Source organism: Rana temporaria, chromosome 13, assembly GCF_905171775.1.
Source record: "Rana temporaria chromosome 13, aRanTem1.1, whole genome shotgun sequence".
NCBI lineage: Eukaryota > Metazoa > Chordata > Amphibia > Anura > Ranidae > Rana > Rana temporaria.
The window spans coordinates 100,815,225-100,842,211 of record NC_053501.1 but is presented as its reverse complement, the minus strand read 5'-3'; the positions used below and the strand labels follow the sequence as shown (position 1 = coordinate 100,842,211).

At 46.5% G+C, this 26,987-nt stretch overlaps 1 protein-coding gene across 1 annotated transcript in view; it reads left to right on the top strand.

Moving 5' to 3' along the window:
- HORMAD1 (HORMA domain containing 1) overlaps positions 1–10,220 on the top strand; it is a 107,182-nt gene extending 96,962 nt beyond the window's left edge. Inside the window, exons 14-15 of the mRNA XM_040332206.1 lie at positions 230–301; positions 9,548–10,220. Of these exons, the coding sequence (XP_040188140.1) occupies positions 230–301; positions 9,548–9,634 (159 nt within the window). The 3' untranslated portion in view covers positions 9,635–10,220. The remainder of the gene's footprint in view (positions 1–229; positions 302–9,547) is intronic.
- Positions 10,221–26,987: the final 16,767 nt, after the last annotated feature.

Sequence of the window (26,987 nt, the reverse complement as noted above, 5' to 3'; positions counted from 1 at the left end):
GAACTCGCATGATTTCAAACCTGCGTTCACACTAAAACCTGGAAGCTGATTGGTTTTCTTTACAGAGCTGCACCAGATTTTGCACTTTTCTAGTTTTGGTAAAACTCCCCCATAATTTTTTTTTAAACATTACAAGATTATTAACTAATCACGTTCACATGTCTGTTGTTTTATAAAAGACTTTGCTTCCAGGTATCTATTGGATGCTATTGATTTTGTTTGTTTTTAGAATCCACCACCAGATGATAAAATCCAGGCCAACAACTCCAGAGCAGGCAAGAAGAGACAAGCTAGCAAACAGGTATTGTTATTAATATTGTTTTAAAGCTAAATTCCAGGTACAAAAACTTTCATTGAAATATATTCATTAACAGACACAATTGAGCATGGTGAAGATGCTGGGGGTGTGCAATTGAGTGCATTCCCTAAACAAAACAGCGACGCTTGGCATAGGCATATATGTGATAGGACAGCGCTACAGCCCAACGCATTGCAGCCACATATATGCTTAAAGCTGGTGTTAAGAAGTTAAAGGTTGTGGTGATAGTTGTGTTCAGATGAAAAACCGGTGTAGTGAGATTGAAGATACCTAAAGGCTCAACATATATATGATTATCTTTTGCATTGAAAGCGGACATTCCACAACAATGATGTTACATGCAGAAGAAAAGGTAATCTGAGAAAAAGACCAAAGTTGTTTCTGTGAAGAGGAAAGGATTTGTAATTTAACCACTTAAGCCCCGGACCAATATGCTGCCTAAAGACCCAAGGGGTTTTTACAGTTCGGGACTGCGTCGCTTTAACAGAAAAATTGCGCGGTCGTGCGACGTGGCTCCCAAACAAAATTGGCGTCCTTTTTTCCCCACAAATAGAGCTTTCTTTTGGTGGTATTTGATCACCTCTGCGTTTTTTATTTTTTGCGCTATAAACAAAAATAGAGCGACAATTTTGAAAAAAATGCAATATTTTTTACTTTTTGCTATAATAAATATCCCCCAAAAACATATATAAAAAAAAATGTTCCCCTCAGTTTAGGCCGATACGTATTCTTCTACCTATTTTGGTAAAAAAAATCGCAATAATCGTTTATCGGTTGGTTTGCGCAAAATTTATAGCGTTTACAAAATAGGGGATAGTTTTATTGCATTTTTATTTTTTTTACTACTAATGGCGGCGATCAGCGATTTTTTTTCGTGACTGCGACATTATGGCGGACACTTCTGACAATTTTGACACATTTTTGGGACCATTGTCATTTTCACAGCAAAAAATGCATTTAAATTGCATTCTTTATTGTGAAAATGACAGTTGCAGTTTGGGAGTTAAACACAGGGGGCGATGTAACATTTAGTGTTCACTTAGTGTGTGTTTATTACTGTAGGGGGTGTGGCTGTAGGACTGACATCATCGATCGAGTCTCCCTAATAAAAGGGATCACTCGATCGATGCGCCGCCATAGTGAAGCACGGGGAAGCTGTGTTTACACACGGCTCTCCCCGTTCTTCAGCCCCGGGGAGCGATCGCGACGGAGCGGCTATAAACGAATAGCCGCGCCGTCGTCCCGGATCGCGACCCGAGGCTTACCGACCGCCGCATGTAGCGGGGGGGTCCCGATCGGACCCCCCACCCACGTCAAGCAGAGGACGTACGGGTACGTACATGTGCCTGTCCGTGACATTCTGCTGACGTATATGTACATGAGGAGGTTGGCAAGTGGTTAAAGGGTCACTAAAGGAAATAATTTTTTAAGCTAAATAGCTTCCTTTACCTTACTGCAGTCCTGGTTTCATGTCCTCATTGTTCATTTTTGCTCTGATGTTGCTGTAATTCTTCTCTGTTCTGGACACTTCCTGGTTGTCTGTTTCCTGAGGACCACAGTACTAGGAGATTCTAGTTTCATTTTCCAAACCATCACTGCTCTATGGCTCTCCCGGGTCTCTCTGCCCTCATTGGCTCACACAGCAGCATTGAGCCATTGACTCCTGCTGCTGTCAGGAACAGCCAGTAAGCCAATGAGAAGAGAGTGGGGGCCAAGCCACGCTGTGTATGTGAATGAACACACAGAGCGCGGCTCGTGAGTGGGCTTGCTCAAGTGCCCCTATAGCAAGAGGATTGCTATAGGGGGACTCATCAGGGGGGAGGAGCCAGGAGCACTGACTGGGGACCCAAAAAGAAGGCGATTGGGGCTGCTGTGTGCTAAAACATTGCACAGATCAGGTAAGTATACCATGTTTGTTTTTTGTTTTTAATTCCCTATAGAATCACTTTAATCATGCGTTACTCTGCAGAACTATTTCATGGTGTGATCAGATCTTCTGACCACCATCTCATTTCTATGACTAGGACAATTCCAACCTTATAGAACCATAGTCAGGACCTTGACATTGCTGTACTGATGCAACCAGAATCATAATTGTAATGACAACCGAAAGAGAAACAGGTTGCCAGAATCAGATTTGGGTTCTATAAACTAGGCGCCATGTGTATGGGCCCTGGATAGCTGAACTGTAAATTCCCAGTACACTATTCCACCAAATAAAATGCACAGATAATGCATAGACTAGGAAGGGGAGCCGAAACAAAAACCCATCCAGATGGCTATTGTAGGGATATGCAAAACTGTGATGTGCAATATGGAAAGACCGGTAAGAAAGTCAATGAAGATGTCTATGAAGATGGAGACTGCAGGCTACCTCTTTACAACAGTCCAGCTGCACCATGATCAAAGTGTGAAGAGATATTTTAACTGCCTTTTGTGTAAGAAAGGGAAAGATACATAATATATTTTTTAAGTGAAAGTGACAAGCAGGAGTGAGTGATTGAATGTGAAGCCTCAAGGAGAGGACAGAATCAAAGATAACCCAAAGGCAGTAAGATAATTGACTGGGGTGATCTCAGTGTTATTAACAGTAATTGTCAAGGTAGATGGAATAGTAAAGTTAGCTGTTGGAAAATCAATAGGTTTAGGTATATTAAGTTTTAAACAGCAAGAGGACATCTATAAAAGTATGACTGGGAGGCAGAAGAGAGGGAGGGAAAACAGAGGAGAAGTGTACATTTGAGGGTCATTAACATGAAGGTGATATTGGGATCCACAGCTGTTCAAATCCAGATGCATAGAAGGAGAGGAGTGAAGGGACAAAGACAAATCCTTGGGTATGCAATACAAGACCAGTGTTAATTTTGGCAGCAAATTTCGATATAGTTTTAGGGCCCTTTCACACGGTCGGATCAGTAATGATCCGCTCTGTGTGTCCGCAAAAGCTCAGCGGGGATCCTCCGTAAAATCCCCGCTGAGCTGACAGGGCGGTCCCCGCACACTGTGCAGGGACCGCCCTGTCTTTCCTTTCGCTCTCCCCTATGGGGGATCGGATGAACACGGACCGTATGTCCGTGTTCATCCGATCCAATCCGGCAGACGGAAGAAAAATGGCATTTTAGTTTTAGTCCCATTTTAGTCTTCTGCAATTGTTTTAGTTTTAGTCGTATTTAGTCGACTAAATCTCAAGTACATTTTAGTCGACTAAAATCTAATGGGTGTAATTAAATTGTAATGCATTAGTTAACATTTCTCTACAATTTCCAAACTCATTATATACTGCTGGAGTGAAAAATATAATGTGTTATTATTTATGGTATTGAGGTATGAACATGCATTACAGTCCAGTGTTAATTTTGAAGTCAAATTTCAATTTAGTTTTAGTCTTATGCCGCGACCGTTTTTCATGATGAGAAAAATGGCATTTCTCTTCCATTCATGGACGGACACAGCAGCCTTTGACTGTAGGGGTTATATCTGCTTCCTTCCAGGAGAGTTAGGCAGAAATACAGCACTTAAAGTGTTAACAACTTTTCTTCAGTGCAGCTCCTCCCAGGGGGCGTGGTTCCCCGGGTATAACCCACACCCTGCTCTAGCAGCCTCAGTTTTTTCTCTGCCTAACGTCAGGAGGGGACAGGCCCTCTAGAGTCCTGTACTCTGGAGATTTTTTTTCGCTTTTTGTTGTTTTGTTCCTGCATTCTTGGATTCTGAGATTCTTCTATCAACAGCCGACTGGGTGACAGGCTGGGTCTTGACTCTTGTAGTCCCCCCATGTTCGGCCATCGAGCGTGTGCCGGCCCTCAGCACAGCTTTGGGTCATCCACGACAGGCCCCATTGCTCCAGGGGCGGCCAGGGAACATCATGTTTCAGGGCACACATATGACCGGTCTCTATGGCCTTGTCACAGTGTGTCTGGCCGACAGCCATGCCGTTAGTGGACGTTGGTTCTGTCTGGGATACCTCCAGCCGGTGGTCGTAGAACGGGTAAGTAGTGGCCCCTTGCTCAGGTAAGGTGGTATGGCTGGAATTTTCCCCTGGGAGGTCGACTAAGGGTTCACCCTGCTTTCCTCTCTCCCTTATTTCCTCTCCCTCCTTCCCTGTTTGGATATGTGCTGCTCTGGGTGCTGTGTCACTATGGGTATTTTCAACTGCGCAACGGCCGCCATTTTGCCATGGTCACGGTTTATATGGCTCGGCGGCCATTTTCCTGTAGTCCTATGGTGTTTTTTCCTCATACGGCGGCCATCTTGGATTTCTCTTGGCCTCGTGCGGTCGTTTTAGCGCTGCAAAAAGACCGCAAATCTCCCTGAGGTGACAGACGCCGCGCAGCTAGCTTCAGTGCATACCTCAGATCTGTCTCAGCTCACGCTGCACCGGGTGGGGTGGTGAGTTCCCTAGGGTCCTCTACCTCTGTTGTAGCAGCCAGGAGGTGACCGGTGGGTGGTTCTGCCTTGCAGTTCAGGGTGACACAGCGGTGGGGCATTATGGAGCCTGAACCGGGTACTTCTGCCCCAGCAATGCCTGAGTTAACCCTTGGTGCCCCTCCCCCTGCCACATCTGTTGAAGCAATGTTGGCTGTCCTGGAGGCGTTTCTCGCCAGGTTTGAAGCGGTTAGTGGCCAGAAGGGGGGTAAAACGCGCCCCCTCCCTGAGCCTGCTTCTAGGGGTGTCTCTGACACTGAACCAGGCCCTGCTATTGCTTCTGCCTCTGGTTCTGTAATGTCAGATGATGCAGGCTTAACCCACGCGGACAGTGACGATGGCTCTGCTTCAGGGTCAGTCGCTGATAAGGAATTTGTTGCTGTTATTTCTGCGGTGCGTGATACTCGAGGAAACTTGAGAGTGGCGGAGGCACTGATGTGCCGGTCCCTTTTGGGTTCCGCAAACCGCCACGCACCGCCAAAGTGTTTCCTTGTGTTCCTTATTTGGACAAAATTGTTGTACAAGAATGGGAAACGCCGCAAAAAGTTTTTGCCGTTCCAAAAAACTTTGCCAAACCGTTATCCTTTGAGGAGGACTTTTTGAAAAAGTGGGTCTCTCCTCCGTCTGTGGACCCTCCCCTGTCCAGATAGAGCAAGGCCACCACGGTGCCTGTGGAAGGGGCTCCTGCATTTAAGGACCCTGCTGATAGGAGAGGGAGGGGCCGTGGGCCCGCGCCCTCTTCACTGTAGTGGGTTCGCTGTGAGGCCGGTTTTGGCCGGGACTCTGTGTCACAGACTCTGACCGAAAGGGTGAAGCTTCTGCTGCAGGAGCTGGAGAACAGGATGCTTCCGAGACCTGTAAGGACCTGGCTGAACAATTGTTCAGGGTCTGAAGTTCGTCTGTGAGTCGGCCCTGGATACGCTCCCCTTGGTTTCCAGGGCTTCCGCCTATGCGGTGGTATTGCGCCGCCCTGTGTGGCTAAAATGCTGGTCTGCGGACCAGTCCTCAAAAAAGGCCTTGGTGGATTTGCCCTTTAAGGGTGAGTGGCTTTTTGGGGCATCCCTGGATGACATCATTAAGGATGCCACAGGTGGTAAGAGCACGTTGCTCCCACAGTCTGGGAAGGGCAAGGAGCCTCGCCGTAAGCAAGGGCCCTCCTTTACTGCTCCCAATCGTTTTTTCGTACGGGGGCAGAAGCGCACCTGGTACGCAAGCCCGACAAGGCCTGCTTCCGCATGAAGGTCTGCCCCCGCCCGGGTCTCTGGGTGGGGGGCCGACTCGAAATTCGCGGCTCGGTGGAGGTCTCTTCTTTCCGACCGTTGGGTTTGCGAAGTAGTTTCCTCGGGGGAAAAGATAGTTTGTCCGCCAAACAGATTCTTTCCTTCCAACCTCCAGCTTCCTTCGGATCGCCGGCAGGCTCTGGCGGGGGCTGTCCAGGATCTACTGGGCAGGGGAGTGATTGTGCCAGTTCCCTCGGCAGGAACGGTTTCAGGGGTTTTACTACAATCTGTTTGTGGTCCCCAAGAAGGACGGGGTCTGTCCAATCCTGGACCTCAAGGCCCCAATTGTTTTGTCAAAGTGCAAAAATTCAGGATGGAGTCGATTCGCTCGGTGATAGCGGCACTCATCAGGGGACTTTATGGCGTCCTTGGATATCATGGACGCGTACCTACATGTTCCCATATGCACAAAAAGCACCAGAGATTTCTGCACTTTGCGATCGGGAAAGACCACTTTCAATTTGTGGCCTCCCGTTCGGCTTGGCCTCGGCACCGCAGGTTTTCACCAAGGTGCTCGCCCCGATACTAGCCCTGATGAGGCAGCGAGGGGATCGCTATTGTGGGATACCTGGACGACCCTTCTCCTGCGAGCTTCCTCAGGCTCAGAATTAGAAGAGGACGTGTCTATCACGTGTCAGACTCTCCGAGAGTTCGGCTGGCTTCTGAATATCCAGAAGTCAGTGTTAGTTCCGTCCAGAGACTGGAATACCTGGGACTAGCCCTGGATTCCGCGGAGGCGAGGGTTTTGTCCGACGGTGAAACTGAAGACCCTGCCATCTGCAGTAAAGCAGTTGTCGACCCAGAAGTTGGTCGTCTCTTTGTTTCTGCATGAGAGTTCTGGGTCTGATGGTGGCCTCTTTCGAGGCGGTCCCGTATGCCCAATTCCACACCAAGGAGCTACAGAAGGAAGTTCTGTCACGTTGGGACAAGCTCCCGTCTTCTCTGGATTACCAGATTCAGTTGAGCCATCTGGTCAAGTCTTCTCTGGTGTGGTGGCTGACGTCTCCGGTGCTTCGGACCGGGAAGTCTTTTCTACCGTGCCACTGGACAGTGGTCACGACGGATGCCAGCCTCTCCGGTTGGGGGCGTTTGGGGCACCCAGTCAGCTCAGGGGCGTTGGACTCAGGAGGAGTCTCGCCTGCCGATCTATATTCTGGAGCTCCGAGCAATCAAGCTGTGCCTTGCCAGGTGGTTCCTGGATCTGCAGGGCCGACCGGTCAGGATCCAGTCCGACAACGCCACGGCCATGGCGTACGTCAATCATCAGGGAGGCACAAGGAGCTCAGCTGCAGCGACGAAGGTCGCACACATCCTTCGATGGGCCGAAAGGTCCGTTCCAGCTCTATCGGCCGTGTACATTCGGGAGTACAGAATTGGCAAGCCGACTTCCTAAGTCGCACAAACCTGGACCAAGGAGAGTGGTCTCTACACCCGGAGGTGGTTCTGAGTCTGTGCCAAACGTTGGGCACTCCGGACGTGGGCCTCCTAGCGTCCCGTCTCAATCGGAAGTGCCAGGTCAAGGGACCCGTGGGCGGACTCGTCAGACACGTTGGTAGCACCTTGGGGTCACTATCGCCTAATCTACGCCTTCCCTCTGAAGCTTCTTCCTTGCCTGGGTGGAAGTCGAAGGATTCCAACAATCCTGATCGCCCCAGATTGGCCGCGCCGCTCCTGGTACGCGGACCTGGTGCGTCTGGTGGCAGACGTCCCCTGGCGTCTACCCCTGAGAGAAGATCTTCTGTCGCAGGGTCCGATCTTACATCCTGCTTTACAGTCGCTGGCTTTAACGGCGTGGCTGTTGAAAGCCAGGTGTTGAAGGACCGGAGCCTATCGGGCTCGGTGGTTTCTACCATGCTGCGTGCGCGGAAGTCTACTTCTAGAAGAATTTACCATCGTACGTGGAAGGCCTACATCTCTATGTGTGAGGAGATGAAGTGGCACCCCCGTACATACGTGGTGTCCTGGATTATGCTGTTTCTACAGCGGTGAGTGGAACAGGCTCTCGCCTTGAGCACGATCAAGAGTTAGATTTCTGCTCTGGCTGTTTACTTTCAGCGTCCCTTGGCAGCGCACTCCTTGATACGCACATTTGTGCAGGGGGTCCGGCATGTGGCCCTCCGGTGCGCCCCTCCACTGCTCCCATGGGACCTTGAATTTAGTCCTGCATAGAATTTGAGTATAGCCCTCAGATTGAATTAATTAAATCAAAAAAATAAAAGTGTACACATCATCGGAATTAGTTAGGGAAAAAAAGGGGGCCAGGAATAGAGGAGTAGCGGCTGCCTAGTACCGTAAGCTCAAACAAACTATAACCCCAGACAAAAAAAAAAAATATATCAATTGACTTTCTCCGGTACTGATGACATGAATCAATGTAGTAAAAATTAATTTATTTATACATAAAAACATACAGTTTTAATATAAAACAGAGCTAGGACCATCAACCTCACTTTAGGATACAGAAATGTTATTAAAAAATCGTTTTTAATGATGAAGTTGGAAAAACGTAGTTTTTTGGACATGCTGAAAACGTCGTTTTTTTTTCATGCCGTATAAAAGACCGTGTGGATAAGAAGTCCAGTGTCAATAGCTTTTGTTCAGTTAAAGGGGTTGTAAACCTACGTGAAAAAACACCCTGCAGTGTCCGGCCCTCTAGCCCCTCCGTCTTACTTACCCGAGCCCCGAATTTCCGTGGACGCTTCCCTGCGGTCCTTCTCTCCACGGAGTCCTGGCTTTTATTGGATAGATTGATAGCAGTGCAGCCATTGGCTCCCGCTGCTGTCAATCGAATCCAGTGACCGGTGTGGGCGGGGCCAAGTCATATACGGGACGGAGAGTGTATAACACGGGAGAGCGCCGGCAAGGTAACCCACTCGGGAGAGAGCTATCCAGAGGGTGTTATCTAATATGGGGAGGAGCTGAGAGAGCCTTCGTGTGACCCCAGAACAGGAGGATCGGGACCACTCTGTGCAAAAAGAAATGCACAGTGGAGGTAAGTATGAGATGTTTGTTATTTAAAAAAAACACAAACCTATAGTGTCACTTTAAGAACTGCTTATCTCTTCATACAAGTCTATAGGAATACAATAAGTGGGACAAATGCACCTGCAGTGAATTATGAATGGTCGCAGATGCATTGCAAACTTGTAAAAAGCTGCATTTTCCTATTGAAGCCCATCAAACCACTGACATAAAGAATATCCAGTTCAAGCAGTTCAGGGAAGGTTGTTATTGTTCTCAATGCTGTATTCTCTAAAACAAGTAATGGGGACAATAGCAGGGCAGAGTAAATTATGTAAGTAATACTGTAAGTAATAATGCAACACTGTTGAAGGATTACATTAGGACACCAAATGCAGTCAGCAGTGTTAATTTTTGTTTTGGGCGTTTTACAAAAATAGCAAAAAATAAAAAAAATATATATAAAAGAATAGGGTAAATATTTACCCATCAAACACAGCTGTGTAATGTCACATGTCCTACATAATATCTTACACTGTTTACAATTTCTGCTTTTCTTTAACAGAGCCAACCTTTTGATGTCTCCAGTAGCCAAGAAGGTTCTACAAGAACAAAGAAAAGGAAGTTCAGTGAACCAGAAGATCCCATTTAAATCATTTTACAGTTTATCCATCTCAGCCCTAAAATGAAATGTTAGATTTCCCTCTTAATTTTTATTAAATTACAAGTTTAGGCACAAAGTTCATACATCGGAGGGTGCGATAAATTTAAACACAATTGTCTCCAATGCTCCTGATCTGTAAATCTGCATCTTGAGGCCGGGTTCACACATATGCGGCCGCGGGTTCGTGCTTGCGGCCCAGTGCGTGTCTGTTCACTGGTTCCGGTGCGATTCAGGTCTGAATTTTCGTCTGAATTCGCACCTAAACAGGACCCAAACACCCTTTTTCAATCTGGACCATGGCCGCCCTGGACATGTGTTAACCGGCTCCATTAGGAGCCAGTCATACTTGCCTGTCTAATGCGAATTGGATGCGGAGAAAACTACATCCAATTTGCATATGTGTGAATCCTGCCTCAACGCACCCTACTACCAATTAATCCTTGATTGTTTTTTAAATTAGGCTCAAAATCGTCTCTCAGTGCCTTAGATATCTGTTGGAATTTTGCCAACAACAGAGACAGCGCTGCAGAGCAACAAGCAGAGAGCGCACAAGTTCTATGAATCGGCACTTCAAATACAGGAATTGGAGCATGGAGGTAGGTGTGTGTCACTTCATGACGTCCTCCAGTTTTTGATTTAAAGTCATAGGCCTCTTTTTCTCCTGTATTATATGAGCAGTTGGTTATTCTTTAGGGGGAAAAATACAGAAAACGTTATATGTAGGTCATGTTACCCAGTTTGTATCTTCTCTTTCTGTTTTCTGTGTGTATTTTATTTATCTTTTTCCTTCAGCATCTCAGTACATCATTGTGACAGCTCTCTCACACCTTTCTTGAGCTAATGTGGTATGTATAGTATATAGAATTGGTTGGAGGTAGTGGTAGAAGAGGAAGGGCTTAAAGCAACCCATTTGCTAAGCAACAAAAGATTAAAGAGTTCCACCCTGTACAGAATTACTCATCCTTTCAGGTGTGTGCAGTAAGTAAAATATATGTTCTTTTGCAGAGCTGAGGCCACCACTGGATGCTAGGTTCACATTGGACCAATTTGTGATCTCTCAAATCGCATGGCAAGTCGCAGCCTTTTGCCGGAAATGGCACTGTTCCAATCGATGCGACACAGATTTTGTGGCGCCGCACCGATTTGCTGCACTACCTTTGCCGATTTCAGGTGCGACTTCAAAAGACATCTGTGTATGAAGCCCCTACAGATGTCTATCAAGTAGAACCTGAAATCGTGCTGATCTTGCTACTTTGAAGTTGCGCTACTTGAAGTGAAGTAGGCGATTTCAAAGTATCATCAATGTGAACCAAGGCGGAATCTGACACATCTGGTCCCCTGCTGAGGTTCCTTCCGCCAATTTCCATGGCACTACTGTGTCCTGTAGTGATGTAAGAGCTGTGGCAGAAGCTACAGTAGAGGATCAGACATGGGACACACCTGGAAGTGTCAGATACCAGTGGTAGCCATAGCTCTGAAAAGCTAGTTTTTACGTTTGTCTGTGTGGAGGCAATGCAACTGAGACACGTTTTTACTGCTCTTTCATGATTGCTCTGCATCACTGTGCAGCACAAAATTACTCTCCCCTGTCATGCTCAGCAGAAAGTTCCACCTGCCTAAAGCGACCCATTCAAACTAAATGGTGGTGTGGGTTTTTTAGGGGTTAAAACAGATAGTGAGGAGGCAAAATAAAGTCTCCTCACCACCTCTGAAAAGTATAGCCCTACGTTAGGAGTCATCAGTGTAAACAAGCCCAAAGAGAGTGAAGTTCCCGGCTGACAGAAAACTAAAGCCGGCCCTAGGAAGGAAAATCACTGGATCCCCGCCATTAACACAGTCAGCGGATTCCCCCACGCTGAGCTATTATGTTCTTTCGATGAGGGGTCACAGAGGGCCGTCCCAGCCAGGAGAATACAGTGATTATTGCTAGTGGCTATAGCTGCTGGCAATAATCGCATCGCAAAACCGACAGGCTGGTTGTACCAAGTTGCTCAAACAGCTTGGGTTCAATCAGCCTGCCCATACTTGATTCGAATCTCAGCCAGTTCCCGCTGAACCAGCCGAGATTCCAAGCATCTATGGCCATCTATAGTACAGTGGAACCTTGGATTGCGAGTAACGCGGTTAACGAGTGTTTAGCAATACGAGCACTGTATTTTGCGAGTGTTGTCTTGCAAAATGAGAACGATTCAGGCCAAAGTGGTGTGCAGTACTGCATTTGGCTTGAAGTGGGGGGTGCCGGCGCCGCTCGAAAATGCTTGGAAAGACTTGGAAATACTACGTTCCCTTGCCGAGGTCAGCCGAGCTGTCCTTGTGCCTTTCCGGCTGTTTCCGAGGCTCTCCGGTGCCCCCCTCCTCTTGCCACATGCGGTATTGCATGCCATTGAAGTCAATGCGGAACAATTTATTTTCGTTTCCATTGACTTCAATGGGGAAACTCGCTTTGATATGCGAATACTTCTCCTGGAACGGATTATGCTTGTAATCCGAGGTTCCACTGTATTCTCCTTTTACAAGGTTGTTTAAATTTGAGTTTCTTAGCAACAAGATTGCCTTGAAGTGTAAGGAAGTGGAAGTCTTACTTTCCCTTTGGTGCTCAACCATTCTGTTCTTCTGTTTAGGCCTAAAGCCAATCTTAGTTGGAACCTAAACAGGGGTGCGGGCTCTCCCCTTGCCTCATGTGACAGCGCTGATGTCAGAGTAACCAACTGCTAATCACCAATGATGTCATTTATTGCCAATTTTTCCAAATTTACTAAATAATAAGAAAAGACAAGAGTGGTGTTTATATTTTGTACCCTTCTTGATTGCATTTTTATTGTTTAGTTATACAGTAATGTGTCAGTTTAAATGAAAAGGATTTGTTAACTAAGTATGAATAATTTTTATGCACCAATAGGCCTGTTCTTACATATATGGGCCTTGAACAGTAGTGCTAAACAGGCTTGTTCCAGAATGCTCTTGTTTCCATACAGAATATATTACCAAGTTAGACTGAAGAGATGTTTAAAACATTCATGTATTGTGTGTTTACATTAGAGTAATAAATATATTAACTGCAGCATTTTTGTGTGGTGTCATTCCAATAACAGAACTATTCCAGGTGTCGTCTACATGGAAAAATAGCAGTTATTCAATCATGCTACTAAAAAGAACATGTGAAAATAAAGAAAATCAAACGTGATTAGTAGCAGAAGAGTAGAAAGTGATCACTAACTGATGGGCCAATAGTTTCCTTATTGTACAGTCTACACTACACTTATGTAAAGTGGTTGTAAAGGCTGAATTTGTTTTACCTTCATGCATAGCACGAACTGGGTGTAGCTCCCCCTAATACTCACTTGAGCCCCCTCTTGATCTAGCTATGGGCACAAGAGCCTCTGCTGTGCCTAGACTCCCTCTCCTTATTGGCTGAGACAGCAGCTGGAGCCATTGGCTCCCACTGCTGTCAATCACAACCAGTGAGCCAATGAGGAGAGAGTGGGTGGGGCGGGCCTGAGCCACAGCTATATGTGTCCTGTTGACACATTGAGCAGGGATTGGGCGTACAGTACGATTCAGTACATACATACAGGCACATATACAGTACATACACACACATTCAGTACATACATACAGTACATACACACACACACACATTCAGTAGATACATACACACATAGGCCCGGATTCAGAAAGCACTTACGCCGAAGTATCTTTATATACGCCGCGTACGTGCACGGATGACATATCAGTACGTCAACCTATATATGCAATGTACAATGTGAAGATAAATATAACAAGACAGTATAACCATACAAGTTATGGTGAGAAGGAACTAAAGCAAACAAAAAGCCCTCCAAATGAAGCTTTCTTAAAACAGAAGGTATTCACGTTACTCAATCTATCACATATCCAGAGAGGCCCAGAGTAGAACCCGAGGGCAATAAACGGAGGGCCTGCATGACGGGGGTTAAAGGGGCTTGGAGCACAGGGAGTTAATAGCAAGGGACTTTTCAGGGGCATTACTTAGGGCTTTTCAATGTTGTATGAGGGCTGGGTGGAGCTTTGGGGGGCAGTGATTAAGGGACAGAACACGGGGGTGGTCTCCAGTCGGAACGAAGAAGAGTGTGGAACAACTTCCCACCCTCCCGCCCTACATTTGGTGGGTATTTCGCGTTTTGTGAACTTGAGTGTCCTGTGGAGCCGATGGTGGCAATTGGCAAGGTGCAAGGTCCTTTTAGGTCATATGGGCACAAAAAGGTATGGTGCAGGGACCTGACTGAGGTACAGCTGCCAGTTGGTGTATGGGTACCCTCGAGTTGTCTCTGAGTCAGTGTTTTTTGCGACTGGAGGCCTTAGAGGTGACTAATGGGTACGGTTTGGTTTTATGTCTATTGGGACCTTGGGCTCCTTTCTTTAACCCCCCCTTCCTGCCCAGACCAATTTTCAGCTTTCAGCGCTGATGCACTTTGAATGCCAATTGCGCTGTTATACAATACTGTACCCAAATTAAATTTTTATCATGTTTTTCCCACAAATAGAGCTTTTTTTTTGGTGGTATTTGATCACCTCTGTGGTTTTTATCTTTTGTTAAAAAAATAAAAATTACTAATTTTTTATTTTATTTGTAATTATATTTTTCTCTTATCGTCCATGGACGGACACAGCTCCTTAAAGGAACACTAAAGGCAAACTTTTTTTTTTTTTTTAAATAACAAACTTGTTATACTTACCTCCACTGTGCAGCTTGTTTTGCACAGAGCGTCCCCTAACCCTGTCTTCTGGGGTCCCTCGGCGGCTGTCTCGGCTCCTCCTGGCAAAAGCTTTCCACCTTTATGCGAGCGAGTTTGCATGGTGGAAAGCTTTTGCGAGCACGCTCCCGTGATACAGCGGTGGGCATAGCCGCCGACTGTATTACTCGGCCCTGGCGCGCCGCGTCATCCGCTGTGATTGACAGCAGCGCCAGCCAATGGCTGCGCTGCTATCAATCCGTCCAGCCTAGCCAATCAACGGCCAGGCTGGGAACCGAAGAGGATCACGAGGACGCGCGCAGGACTTTCGAGGGGTCAGGTAAGTAAAACGGGGGTTCGGGGGGGGGGGGGGGGGCGGTACCGTCTGATGTTTTTTCACCTTAATGCATAGGATGCATTAAGGTGAAAAAACATTTACCTTTACAACCCCTTTAAATCTTGACAAGTGGGTTATGTTTCCTGTTTACAGCCTCAGTTTCGTTCTGCCTAGCAAGGAGAAAGGACGTATGGCTCCCTTGGGGCCCAGCGCCCTGAGGAGAAATTTTATTTTATTTTTTCTTGAAGAATCTTCTTTCAACTGTCGGCTGAGAGACAGGCTGGATATTATAGATCCTTGTAGTCTACTTAGTCCGACCAGCAAGCGTGGGCACACCTTTGCAAAGAGGCTGGGTCTGCCACCGGCCACCCCATGACCTGGGGTGGCCGGTGAGCTTTGCTCCGAGGTTCACATATGACTGGGCTGTGGTGTTGTCTCACTCACAGTGGACAGGGCCGACAGCTACCTCCATTACGGTTGTAGTTCTGTCAAGAATGCGTCAGCGAGTCCTCACTCGGACGGGTAAATACAGTCCCTCCCGCTTCGGTGGGTTGGTACGGCTGGGCATTCCTGGGGTTCGGGGGTCCTCTTCTCCTCCCTTCCCTGCTCCTTTCCCTTGCTGCATTGCTAACATTGCCACTGTCAGGGGGAGGGGGCCTTCCTGAGGGGACTGTGTTATCTGGTCTGTGTTTTTTCTTTTTTGTATGGGGCTTTCCTGTGAGGGGTTTTTCACTGTAAAAAAGCCCTAGGAGGCTTTTCCTGTTTAAACGCAGCATTTGGCCAGCGCTGGCGCCATTTTTGGGAGGTTTTTCAATTACATTGGAAACTCCCAATACTAGATAGGGTTTCCTCCTATCCACAGAACAAAGTTCTTTCCACGTGTCTTCCTCTCCGAGCCGTCGGTCTGCCTCGGGCAGTGTGGGACTTGCTAAGCTGCGGGTTAATTTTACCTTTCCTGCAGGACGAGAGGTTTGTGGTTTTCTATGGGATCGACCCCTTACTCTGATCTGCGATCACCCGAGTCTCAGTGACTCGGGTGATGACAGCGTGTTCCATCTATTGACGTCCTTCCGGCAATTGTGGCCATCATTCGGCTATAGTGCGGACCCCTAGTGGTTAATAAACTGGATGTTATGTTATGATATGTTAATTATTGGATATTTATATTTTGGTTAATAAAAATGGCTGCTATGGTCAATTTACTTGAGTTCTGTGTGGTGTGGTCATTAGATGGAAGAGTGGGGTTATTGGTATAACAGGTAACAAGCCATATTTAATACCAATATACCAATATGTCATGAACATAAGAGGATTATTCTTCATTTCAGGATAGTGTACAGAGTCATGCAAATCAGCTTTTCACTGTTTGTGAGCTTTCTATGATACTAGTCATTGATAATCAGTGTTTTATACATGAAAATTTTCTTTGTAGGCCCATTTAGTGGTCCTTAGAGACAGCATTGCATATGACTGGCTGGTGCTCACTGTACTTAAAGGGGTTGTAAAGGTTTGTGTTTTATTTTCTAAATTGGTTCCTTTAAGCTACTGCATTGTTGGTTCACTTACCTTTTCCTTCCATTTCCCTTCTAAATGTTTTTTTTTCCTTGGTCTGAATTTCTCACTTCCTGTTTCTCCTCAGTAAGCTTTCCACCATCATCCGAGCAGTGGAAAGTCATTTAGAACAGCTTACTGAACACCTTACTGAGGAAGAACAGGAAGTGAGAAATTCAGACAAAGAAAACAAATATTTAGGCCCCGTACACACGACTGAACATGTCTGCTGAAACTGGTCGGCGGACCAGTTTCAGCAGACATTTTCGGTCGTGTGTACGGCCGACCGGACAGGTTTCCAGCGGACATTTGTCCAGCCGACCGTTTTCCGGCAGACAAATGTTTCTTAGCATGCTAAGAAACATGTCCGCTGGAACCATGTCCGTCGGACATGTTCGGTCGTCTGTACAGACTCACCGGACATGTCCGATCGGCCGCCATCCCTTGCATGCATCAAAGTGATTCGACGCATGCGTGGAAGCATTGAACTTCCAGGGCCGCGCACGTCGCCGCGTCATCGTCGCGGCGACGGTGCGGCCACGTCACCGCGTATCGTGTACGCGCGGATTTCTGTCTGATGGTGTGTACAAGCATCAGACAGAAATCTCCGGGCGGACCGTTTTCAGCGGACAGTCCGTCCGTCTGTACGAGGCCTTATAAGGGAAATTGAAGGAAAAGGTAAGCGAACCAATAATGCACTAGCTTAAAGTAATCTATTTAGAAAATAAAAAACTAACCTTTACAACCCCTTTAATAATTGAGCTGTTAGCTTTCTCTATTCTGTTTATAATCCAGCAGCAGAAAAGAGAAAGCAAACATCATGAAACATTATAATGGAGGAAGTCAGGGATGCAAAGTTTTAGGCCGCATCCACACTTCGCAGTTTGGAATCGCGTGTAGAACAGTGGCAGCTGGTGCGCAAATTTTTTTTGGGGGGGCGCAAACAAACTGAAAAAAAAAAACATCAATTGCAGCCACTGTGCCATCAAACGCAGCCACTTTATCCATAAATTGCCGCCACTGTGCTATCAAACGCTACTGTACCCATCAATTGCTGCCAGTGTGCCCATCAATTGCCACTACTGTGCCCCATCATTTGCCGTTACTGTGCCCCATCATTTGCCGCTACTGTGCCCCATCATTTGCCGCTACTGTGCCCCATCATTTGCCGTTACTGTACCCATCAATTGCTGCCAGTGTTCCCATCATTTGCCGCTACTGTGCCCCATCATTTGCTGTTACTGTGCCCCATCAATTGCTGCCAGTGTTCCCATCATTTGCCGCTACTGTGCCCCATCATTTGCTGTTACTGTGCCCCATCAATTGCTGCCAGTGTTCCCATCATTTGCCGCTACTGTGCCCCATCATTTGCTGTTACTGTATCCATCAATTGCTGCCAGTGTGCCCATCATTTCCCGCTACTGTGCCCCATCATTTGCTGTTACTGTGCCCCATCAATTGCTGCCAGTGTGCCCATCATTTCCCGCTACTGTGTCCCATCATTTGCCGTTACTGTACCCATCAATTGCTGCCAGTGTGCCCATCAATTGCCACTACTGTGCCCCATCATTTGCCGCTACTGTGCCCCATCAAATGCTGCCAGTGTGCATCGCCCCGGGGGTCGGGCGTTACCTGTCTCGCAGCGGGTCAGTGGCATCCTCCTCGTCCATGCTCCTCAATGTCTCTGGTCCTCTCTATCAGGCGTCCAATCACAGCGTCTGTTGTTTCAGCCAATCAGGTGACAGACCTGAGCACCTGATTGACTGAGAGGCAGGTCAGTGTTAGGAAAGCAATTTGTTTGCTTTCCTAACACAACACTGAGTAAACAGCGAACGCACGGCATTCCTGCCGCTGTTTATCATTTTGGAATCCTATTAGAGCCCACGACTCTAATCAGGCGCTTCCAAAAACACCCCCCGCCGCTGTAATTCAGGTGCCCCGCGCCCGACAAGGGCCGGACACCTGAATCTATCTATAGTGAGAGAGAGGTGACAGGAGAGAGGGGGCGGTGCTCCTGAGCCCTTTATGGACGCATCACCACTGGTGTAGAATCATCACAATTATGCCTGCAAATTCGCAAAACGTGCGTCGTGTGTTTGGGTGCCATCATCCTTCAATGGCGTTCCAAATATAATGCGATTGTCATGCAACAGGATCACGGGGCAGTCACCCGCCTGAAAAGGAGCAGGAGCTTCTTTCCGGGGCAAAAAAAATATGCATAGGGCAGCCCAATCAAGTGAATCGGCTGGCCCTATGTGCAGAATGGCGTGAGAATGACGCTTTGAAAATCACGTAGCGGGAACGGGGCCTTAATATTTTTTATTAAGTAAAAGTAAACTAAGGAAAACTGAGAGGACCTGGGGGTTGACTGTATTAATGACCTCCTACTAAAGCTGCGAAACAAACATGCAAAGGATGAAAGTTGGAGGGAAGTCAAAGCACCTAATCGGCAATTGTATGAGGGCAGTGGCTCAGAACATTAGATCAGTATGACAACCAAGGAACTTGGGAGAGGTCAGGAATGGCAGTCTCTTCACTTCATCAGGTTTCCTCAGATGACATTATCAGGGCTGCTGATAGGGAGGGACCACCAGTCCTCTTGTATGGGGCCCAGACTCACAGGGGGGCCCGGGGGTTTACAAGGGGGACCAAACAGCAGAGGGAATCAGTGTGGGCAATTACAGGATGCACTATGTGACTCTCAGCAGCAGCTGAAAAACGGTTTCTCTCCCTTCAGCTGCTGCAGGAAGAGACACAGACACAGCTGTCCCATTAAAAAAATAACACATTGCAACCCTGTATTGTTTTAATCCCTTGTAAAATGTAATACAATTATTGGGAAAACAATTATAAAAAAATTGAAAAAATTGTAACATTTTTTTTCCAAAACATTCTTTTTTTTTTAAAAATTATAAAATGTTTTTGTTCAAAAATATAAAAAACAAATTAAAAAGGGGCGAATTCACACAGCATCTCTGTTTTTTTTTGTGCCCGCTAAGAATGATTTTAGTATATTTTTAGTGAAAAGTTTGTTTTGATATATTTTAGGGGGGCCCTGCCAAGTAGGCTGTATGGGGCCCCCGTGATTTCTAACAGAAGCCCTGGACATTATTCTCACATGATATATCTGATGGTCTCCAGGAAGTACCTGGGATCAAAACTTTATCTTTTTCTTTACCTATCCCAAAAATAAGAAGATTTTTCATCATCTCAGCACAGTGAGCAGGGCCAATGAAATAATTTCTTTACCACCCCATTGGATAGATGCATACCCAAAACTGTGATGCCCTGTACACACGATCGGTTCATCCGATTGAAAATGGTCAGATGGATTTTTTCATCAGATATCCAATGAAGCTGACTTTCCTCAGTCTTGCCTACACACCATCAGTTAAAAAACTGATCGTGTCAGAACGCGGTGACGTAAAACACAACAACGTGCTGAGAAAAATGAAGTTCAATGCTTCTGAGCATGCGTTGATTTTTAACCGATGGATTTCCCCACAGACAATCGTTTTTTTAACCATCAGATAATTTTAAAACAAGTTCCTAGTTTTTTCACTGATGGATAAAAAAAACGATGGGGCCCACACACGATCGGTTCGTCTGATGAAAACGGTCCATCAGACCGTTTTCATCAGACGAACCGATCGTGTGTACGCAGCTTTAGTCAATATATAGCCTTAGCCTAATATTATGGTGACATTTATTCCAAACTGCATACATGTCCAAAACCACTTGCTTACTTGGCACATATACCCCCTTCCTGCCAGGCGAAATTTCAGCTTTCAGCACTGTCACGCTTTGAATGAGAATTGTGCGGTAGTGCGACGTGGCTCCCAAACAAAATTGATGTACTTTTTTCCCCACAAATAGAGCTTTCTTTTGGTGGTATTTGATCACCTCTGCGGTTTTTATTTTTTGCGCTATAAACAAAAATAGAGCGACAATTTTGAAAAAAAAAACACAATATTTTTTACTTTTTGCTATAATAAATATCCATTTATTTAAAAAAAAAAAAAAAATTCTCAGTTTTGACCCATACTTATTCTTCTACATATTTTTGGTAAAAAAAAAACGCAATAAGCGTAAAGTGATTGGTTTGCGCAAACGTTATAGCACCTACAAAATAGGGGATAGAATTATGACTTTTTTTTTTTTAATTTTTTTTTACTAGTAATGGCGGCGATCAGCAATTTTTATCGTGACTGCGACATTATGGTGGACACATCGGACACATTTTTGGGACCATTCACATTTATACAGCGAACAGTGCTATAAATATTCACTGATAACTGTATAAATGTGACTGGCAGGGAAAGGGTTAACACTAGGGGGTAAATGTGTGCCCTGCTAGGTGATTCTTACTGTGGGGGGAGGGGACTGACTGGGGGAGGTGACCGATGGTAGTCCCTATGTACAAGGGACACACCATCGGTCTCTTCTCCCTGACAGGACGTGAATCTCTGAGTTTACACACAGAAATCCATGTCCCTGGCTCTGTGACTGCCGATTGTGGCTCCCTGTCGGACATCGCGGCCGCCAGGCACGCGCACCGACACCTGAGTGGCGTGCACGCGCGCCCCCCAGCGGCGGAAGGCCGTAAATTGACGGCCTCCCGGCATTTTAGAGCCACCTTGTGGCCGTAAAAAGTCGGTGGGTGGATAGTAAGTGTTTTTTTGCCCATCATCATTGCAGTGCATGGAAACCATGGCTTCTATAGAGGTGGGCTTGGGACCCAACGAGACAGTATAACTGTTTGCCGGCTGTTTTGCCTAGATATTGCCTAGATATACGTTGGCAAGGCGGTGCCGCTGTGCCAGATCACGTACCTAGAACGTGCCCTGGCACTTCTGGGTACGGGGCGTGCACGCACTGCAGGTGACCTAGCTGTGCTGTGATTAAACACAGCATATGTTGATCAACTGGTGCCAGCCAATAGATCACTGACGGCACCCGCTGATCGTCTGAAAAACACACAAGACAGGGCTCTGCCTATGTAAACAAGGCAGAGCCCTGTCCTGTCAGTGAGGAAGTGCTGTATTTTTCCCCTGCAAAGGGGAATTAAATCCATTACACTGGGTGTGCCCTCTGACCAGAAGCGTATTTATGCATCAGCCGTTAAAGTGTTTGATGCTGTATCTTATCGCCAGCTACCTGAGAGCTAAAGTGCTATATTACTTAACAGTGTCTGCCAGTTGCCTTACAGATACGAACGCATACGTGAGCAGCGCCCGCATATGAAAACGGTGTTTAAACCACACATGTGAGGTATCGCCACGATCGGCACAGCGGGAGAATTCATTCTAGCCCTAGACCTCCTCTGTAACTCAAAACATGCAACCTGTAGATTTTTTTAAACGTCGCCTATGGAGATTTTTAAGGGTAAAAGTTTGTCGCCATTCCACCAGCGGGGGCGCAATTTTGAAGCGTGACATGTTGGGTATCAATTTGTTCGGCGTAACATTATCTTTCACAATATAAAAAAAATTGGGCTAACTTTACTGTTGTCTTATTTTTTATGTCAAAAAGTTTATTTCTTCCAAAAAAAAGTGCGCTTGTAAGACCTCTGCGCAAATACGGTGTTACAGAAAGTATTGCAATGACCGCCATTTCATTTTCTAGGGTGTTTGGAAACAAATGTAATGTTTGGGGGTTCTAAGTAATTTTCTAGCAAAAAAAAAAAAAGATTTTAACTTGTAAACAACAAGTTTGAAAAATAGGACTGGTTCTTAACCACTTGCAATCCTGTGGCCGACTATTTAGGGCCGCAAGGTGGCTCTGATCTGCCGAGAGGCCGTCAATATACGGCCTCTGGGCACGTGCGCGACCCTGGCCGCGTCACACAGGTGCCGATGCACGTGCCTGGCGGCCGCGATGTCCGCCAGGCACCCGCGATCAGCAGTCACAGAGCCAGGGACTTGGCTCTCTGTGTGTAAACTCACAGATCCACGTCCTGTTAGGGAGAGGAGACCGATGGTGTGTCCCTTGTACATAGCAACACACATCGGTCACCTCCCCCAGTCAGTCCCCTCCCCCCACAGTAAGAATCACCTAGCAGGGAACATATTTAACCCCTTGATGCCCCCTAGTGTTAACCCCTTCCCTGCCAGTCACATTTATACAGTAATCAGTGCATTTTTATAGCACTGTTCGCTGTATAAATGTGAATGGTCCCAAAAATTTGTCAAAAGTGTCCGATGTGTCCGCTGTAATATCGCAGTCGTGACAAAAATCGCAGATTGACGCCATTACTAGTAAAAAAATAAAAATTCTATCCCCTATTTTGTAGGCATTATAACGTTTGAGCAAACCAATCACTATGGGCCAGATTCAGGTACAAATACGTACGCTGCGGCGGCGTAACGTATCCCATTTACGTTACACTGCCGCAGGTTTACAGCGTAAGTGCCTGATTCACAAAGCTCTTACCTGTAAACTTGCGGCGGTGTAACGTAAATCCGCTTTGGCGCAAGCCCGCCTAATTCAAATGGGGCGGGCACCATTTAAATTAGGCGCATTCCCGCGCCGAACGTACTGCGCATGCTCCGTCCGTCAAATTACCCGACGTGCATCGCAAGGACATCATTAATTTCGACGTTAACGTAAATGGCGTCCAGCGCCATTCACGGACGACTTACGCAAACGACGTGAATTTTAAAATTTTGACGCAGGAACGACGGCCATACTTAACATTGGCTAGGCCACCTAGAGGGCAGCCTTAGTTTTACGTGGCATATCTAGATGGAAACGACGTAAATTTAGAGCGACGGGTAAAGCGTACGTTCGTGGATCGCCGTAACTAGTCATCTGCATATTCTATGCCGACTGCAATGGAATCGCCACCTAGCGGCCGGCCTAGAATTGCATCCTAAGATCCGACGGTGTAAGTCAATTACACCTGCCGGATCTTAGGGCTATCTATGTGTAACCTGATTCTATGAATCAGCCGCATAGTTACGACGGGCGGATCACAGAGATACGACGGCGTATCAGGAGGTACGCCGTCGTATCTCTTTTGTGAATCTGGCCCTATACGCTTATTGCTGTTGTTTATATATTATTATATGTAGAATAATATGTATCGGACTAAACTGGAAAAAAACGTTTTTTTTTTTAAATGGGATATTTATTATAACAAAAAGTTCAAAATATTGCTTTTTTTCCCTGAACTGTCGCTCTATTTTTGTTTATAACACAAAAAATAAAAAACCCAGTGGTGATGAAATACCACCAAAAGAAAGCTCTATTTGTGGGAAAAAAAGGACGCCAATTTTGTTTGGGAGCCATGTCGCACGACCGCGCAATTTGTATTCAAAGCGTGACAGTGGCGAAAGCTGAAATTTCGGCTGGGCAGGAAGGGGGTATATGTGCCCAGTAAGCAAGTGGTTAAAGCGGGGGTTCACCCTAAAAAAGATTTTCTAACATTACATCCAGCTCACTCTCTACATTGACAGTATGCCGTTTTTTTTGTTTTTGCTGTACATACCTTTGTACAGCTATTTTCTTCTGGGTCGGGACTCCCGCGGGGGCGTTCCTATCCAGCAGTTGATTGACGTGATGACAAAAACGACCTCACCCCGTCGCATATGGAGCGTCACGAGTTGCCGAAAGAAGCCGAACGTCGGTGCGCAGGCGCCGTATAGCGACGACTCGCCGTTCGGCTTCTTTCGGCAACTCGTGATGCTCCTTATGCGACGGGGGGGTAGTTTTTGTCATCACGTCAATCACCTGCTGGATAGGAACGCCCACTCCCGCGGGAGTCCAGACCCGGAAGCCGGGGAAGAAAATAGCTGTACAAAGGTATGTACAGCAAAAACAAAAAAACAAACGGCATACTGTCAATGTAGAGAGTGAGCTGGATGTAATGTTAGAAAATCGTTTTTAGGGTTAACCCCCGCTTTAAGTAGTTAAGTAGTTAAGTAGTACCACTTCCCCACCGAGCCATTGTAAAATGACGTCGGCGGGGACCTCTCGTCCTTCAGACTGGACGTCATATGACGTCCTGTCTTTTCGGGCCGCTAGGGGGCGCGCGCGCCGCATTCCTCGGACCCGGTGCGCGTGCCTGGCGGCTGCGATGCCTGCCGGGCACCCGCGGTTACTAGCAAACACGGCAGGACCATGGATCTGTGTGTGTCCTGTCAGCGGTGAGGAGACTGATGTGTGTTCCCAGTACAGAGGAACACACATCGATCTCCTCCCCCAGTCAGTCCCCCTCCCCCTAACAGTTAGAACACACTTTAGGGAACATATTTAACCCCTTCAGCGCCCCCTAGTGTTAACCCCTTCTCTGCCAGTCACATTTACACAGTAATCAGTGCAGTTTTATAGCACTAATCGCTGTGTAAATGTGAATGGCCCCAAAAATGTGTCAAAATGTCCGATATGTCCGCCGCAATGTCACGGTCACAATAAAAAAAAGAAATCGCAGATCGCCGCCATTGCTAGTAAAAAAATAAAAAAAAATGCCATAATTCTATTCCCTATTTTTTAGACGCTAGAACTTTTGCGCAAACCGATCAAATACGCTTATTGCGTTTTGTTTTTTTTACCAAAAATATGTAGAATAAGTATCGGTCTAAACTGAGGAAAACATTTTTATTTATTTTTTTTAAATATGATATTTATTAAATCAAAAAGTAAAAAATAGTGGGACAGATTTATCAATAGATACGACGGCGGATCTCCTGATCCGCCGTCGTATCTGTGAGACCCGACGGTCAGATCTGTGAGATCCCACCGTCGGATCTATGCGACTGATTCATAAGAATCAGTTCCGCATAGATCTCCCTTGGATCCGACTGGTGTAAGTGACTTACACCAGTCGAATCTTAGGCTGTAATCTCCCGCCGGCCGCTAGGTGTCGTCGCGATTTTTTACCCGTCGCATATGCAAATGAGGAAAACCGCCGATTCACGTCCGTACGCCCGCCCGTCGCTCGTTTTCTACGTCGTTTGCGTTCGGGTTTTTCCGGCGGATAGCTACCCCTGCTTCTATGAGGGGTAGCTAATGTTAAGTATGGCCGACGTTCCCGCGCCGATTTTTAAATTTTCTACGTCGTTTGCGTACCGCGATCGGGAATACCGATGGCCGCAAACGACGTACCCGCCGCAAACAATGACGTTGTAGCGACGTCATTTGGAGCATGCGCACTGGGCTTTTTCGCCCCGGCGCATGCGCAGTTAAATCGGCGCGGGAACGCGCCTGATTTAAATTGTACACTCCCCCTAGCCGCGGAATTTGCATTCCGCCGGGGGGAGTTAGGATCCGACGGTGCAGTTTGCGAGGTAAGTGCTTTATGAATCATGCACTTGCCTCGCTAAATTGCACCGGCGGATTGTAAATCAGATAGATTACGCAGATCTAAAGATCCGCTAATCTATCTGAATCCGGCCCATTGTGTTTTTTTTTTCAAAATTGTCGCTCTTCTTTTGTTTATAGCGCAAAAAATAAAACCCGCAGAGGTGATCAAATACCACCAAAAGAAAGCTCTATTTGTGGGAAAAAAAGGGTGACAATTTTGTTTGGGAGCCACGTCGCCCGACCGCGCAATTGTCATTCAAAGTGCGACAGCGCTGAAAACTAAAAATGCCCTGTATGGAAGTGGTTAAAGCGGGGGTTCACCCTTAGAGGGCACTTTTCCCCCTTCGCTTCCTGCTCGTTATTACTAGGGGAATCGGCAATTTATTTTAAAATATGTGCAGTACTTACCCGTTTACGAGACGCATCCTCTCCGTCGCTTCCGGGTATGGGCTTCGGGAATGGGCGTTCCTTCTTGATTGACAGGTTTCCGAGAGGCTTCCGACGGTCGCATCCATCGCGTCACGATTTTCCGAAAGAAGCCGAACGTCGGTGCGCAGGCGCAGTATAGAGCCGCACCGACGTTCGGCTTCTTTCGGCTATGAGTGACGCGATGGATGCGACCGTCGGAAGCCTCTCGGAAGAATGTCAATCAAGAAGGAACGCCCGCTCCCGAAGACCCATACCCGGAAGCGACGGAAGAAGATACAGCTCGAAAACGGGTAAGTACGGCTCATATTTTAATATAAATAGCCGATTCCCCTAGACCGAACGAGCAGGAAGCTAAGGGGAGATTTTTTTTTTTTTTTTAAATGGGTGAACTCCCGCTTTAAACCTTCACCGTGACCTATAGAAGGAAATAAAACCCTGACATCATTTCCACCCTCATACTAAGCTTGCTGATGTTCTGTCAGATTAGGCGACCCGTCAGAATTGGTAACGGAAGTGGCGTTCCATCGCCGCCATCTTGCTACACCCCATAGTAAGGATAGAGTGAGAAGGGGGTAAGCGGACATCTTGTTACACCCACTGGAGTTTTGCATTTCACACTTTTTTTTTTCAATAAACTGAGTTTATATTGTAAAATACAATACTTGCAACTCCGTTTTACTGTTGATGTTGAATTTTATAAAGCTGCGGCTTATCGTGCTGATCTTAGAGGTTTGTCAAGCTGACAGAAATTTGCTGCTTTTCAAATTTAACATCTAAACAGTAAGACAGAGTTGTAAGTATTGTATTTCATTATATAAACTCAGTTTACTGTTTAAAAAAGTGTAAAATTAAAAACTAAGATGGGTGTAAGAAGATGTTCGCCTACCCCCTTCTCAGTGTATCTTTTCTATGGACGAGTACGGGGTGTAGCAAGATGGCGGCGACTAAACCTTCTGACAGGTCGCCTTTTCCGACTAAACCCTGCCGTCACTTCCGCCCTCACTCCAGT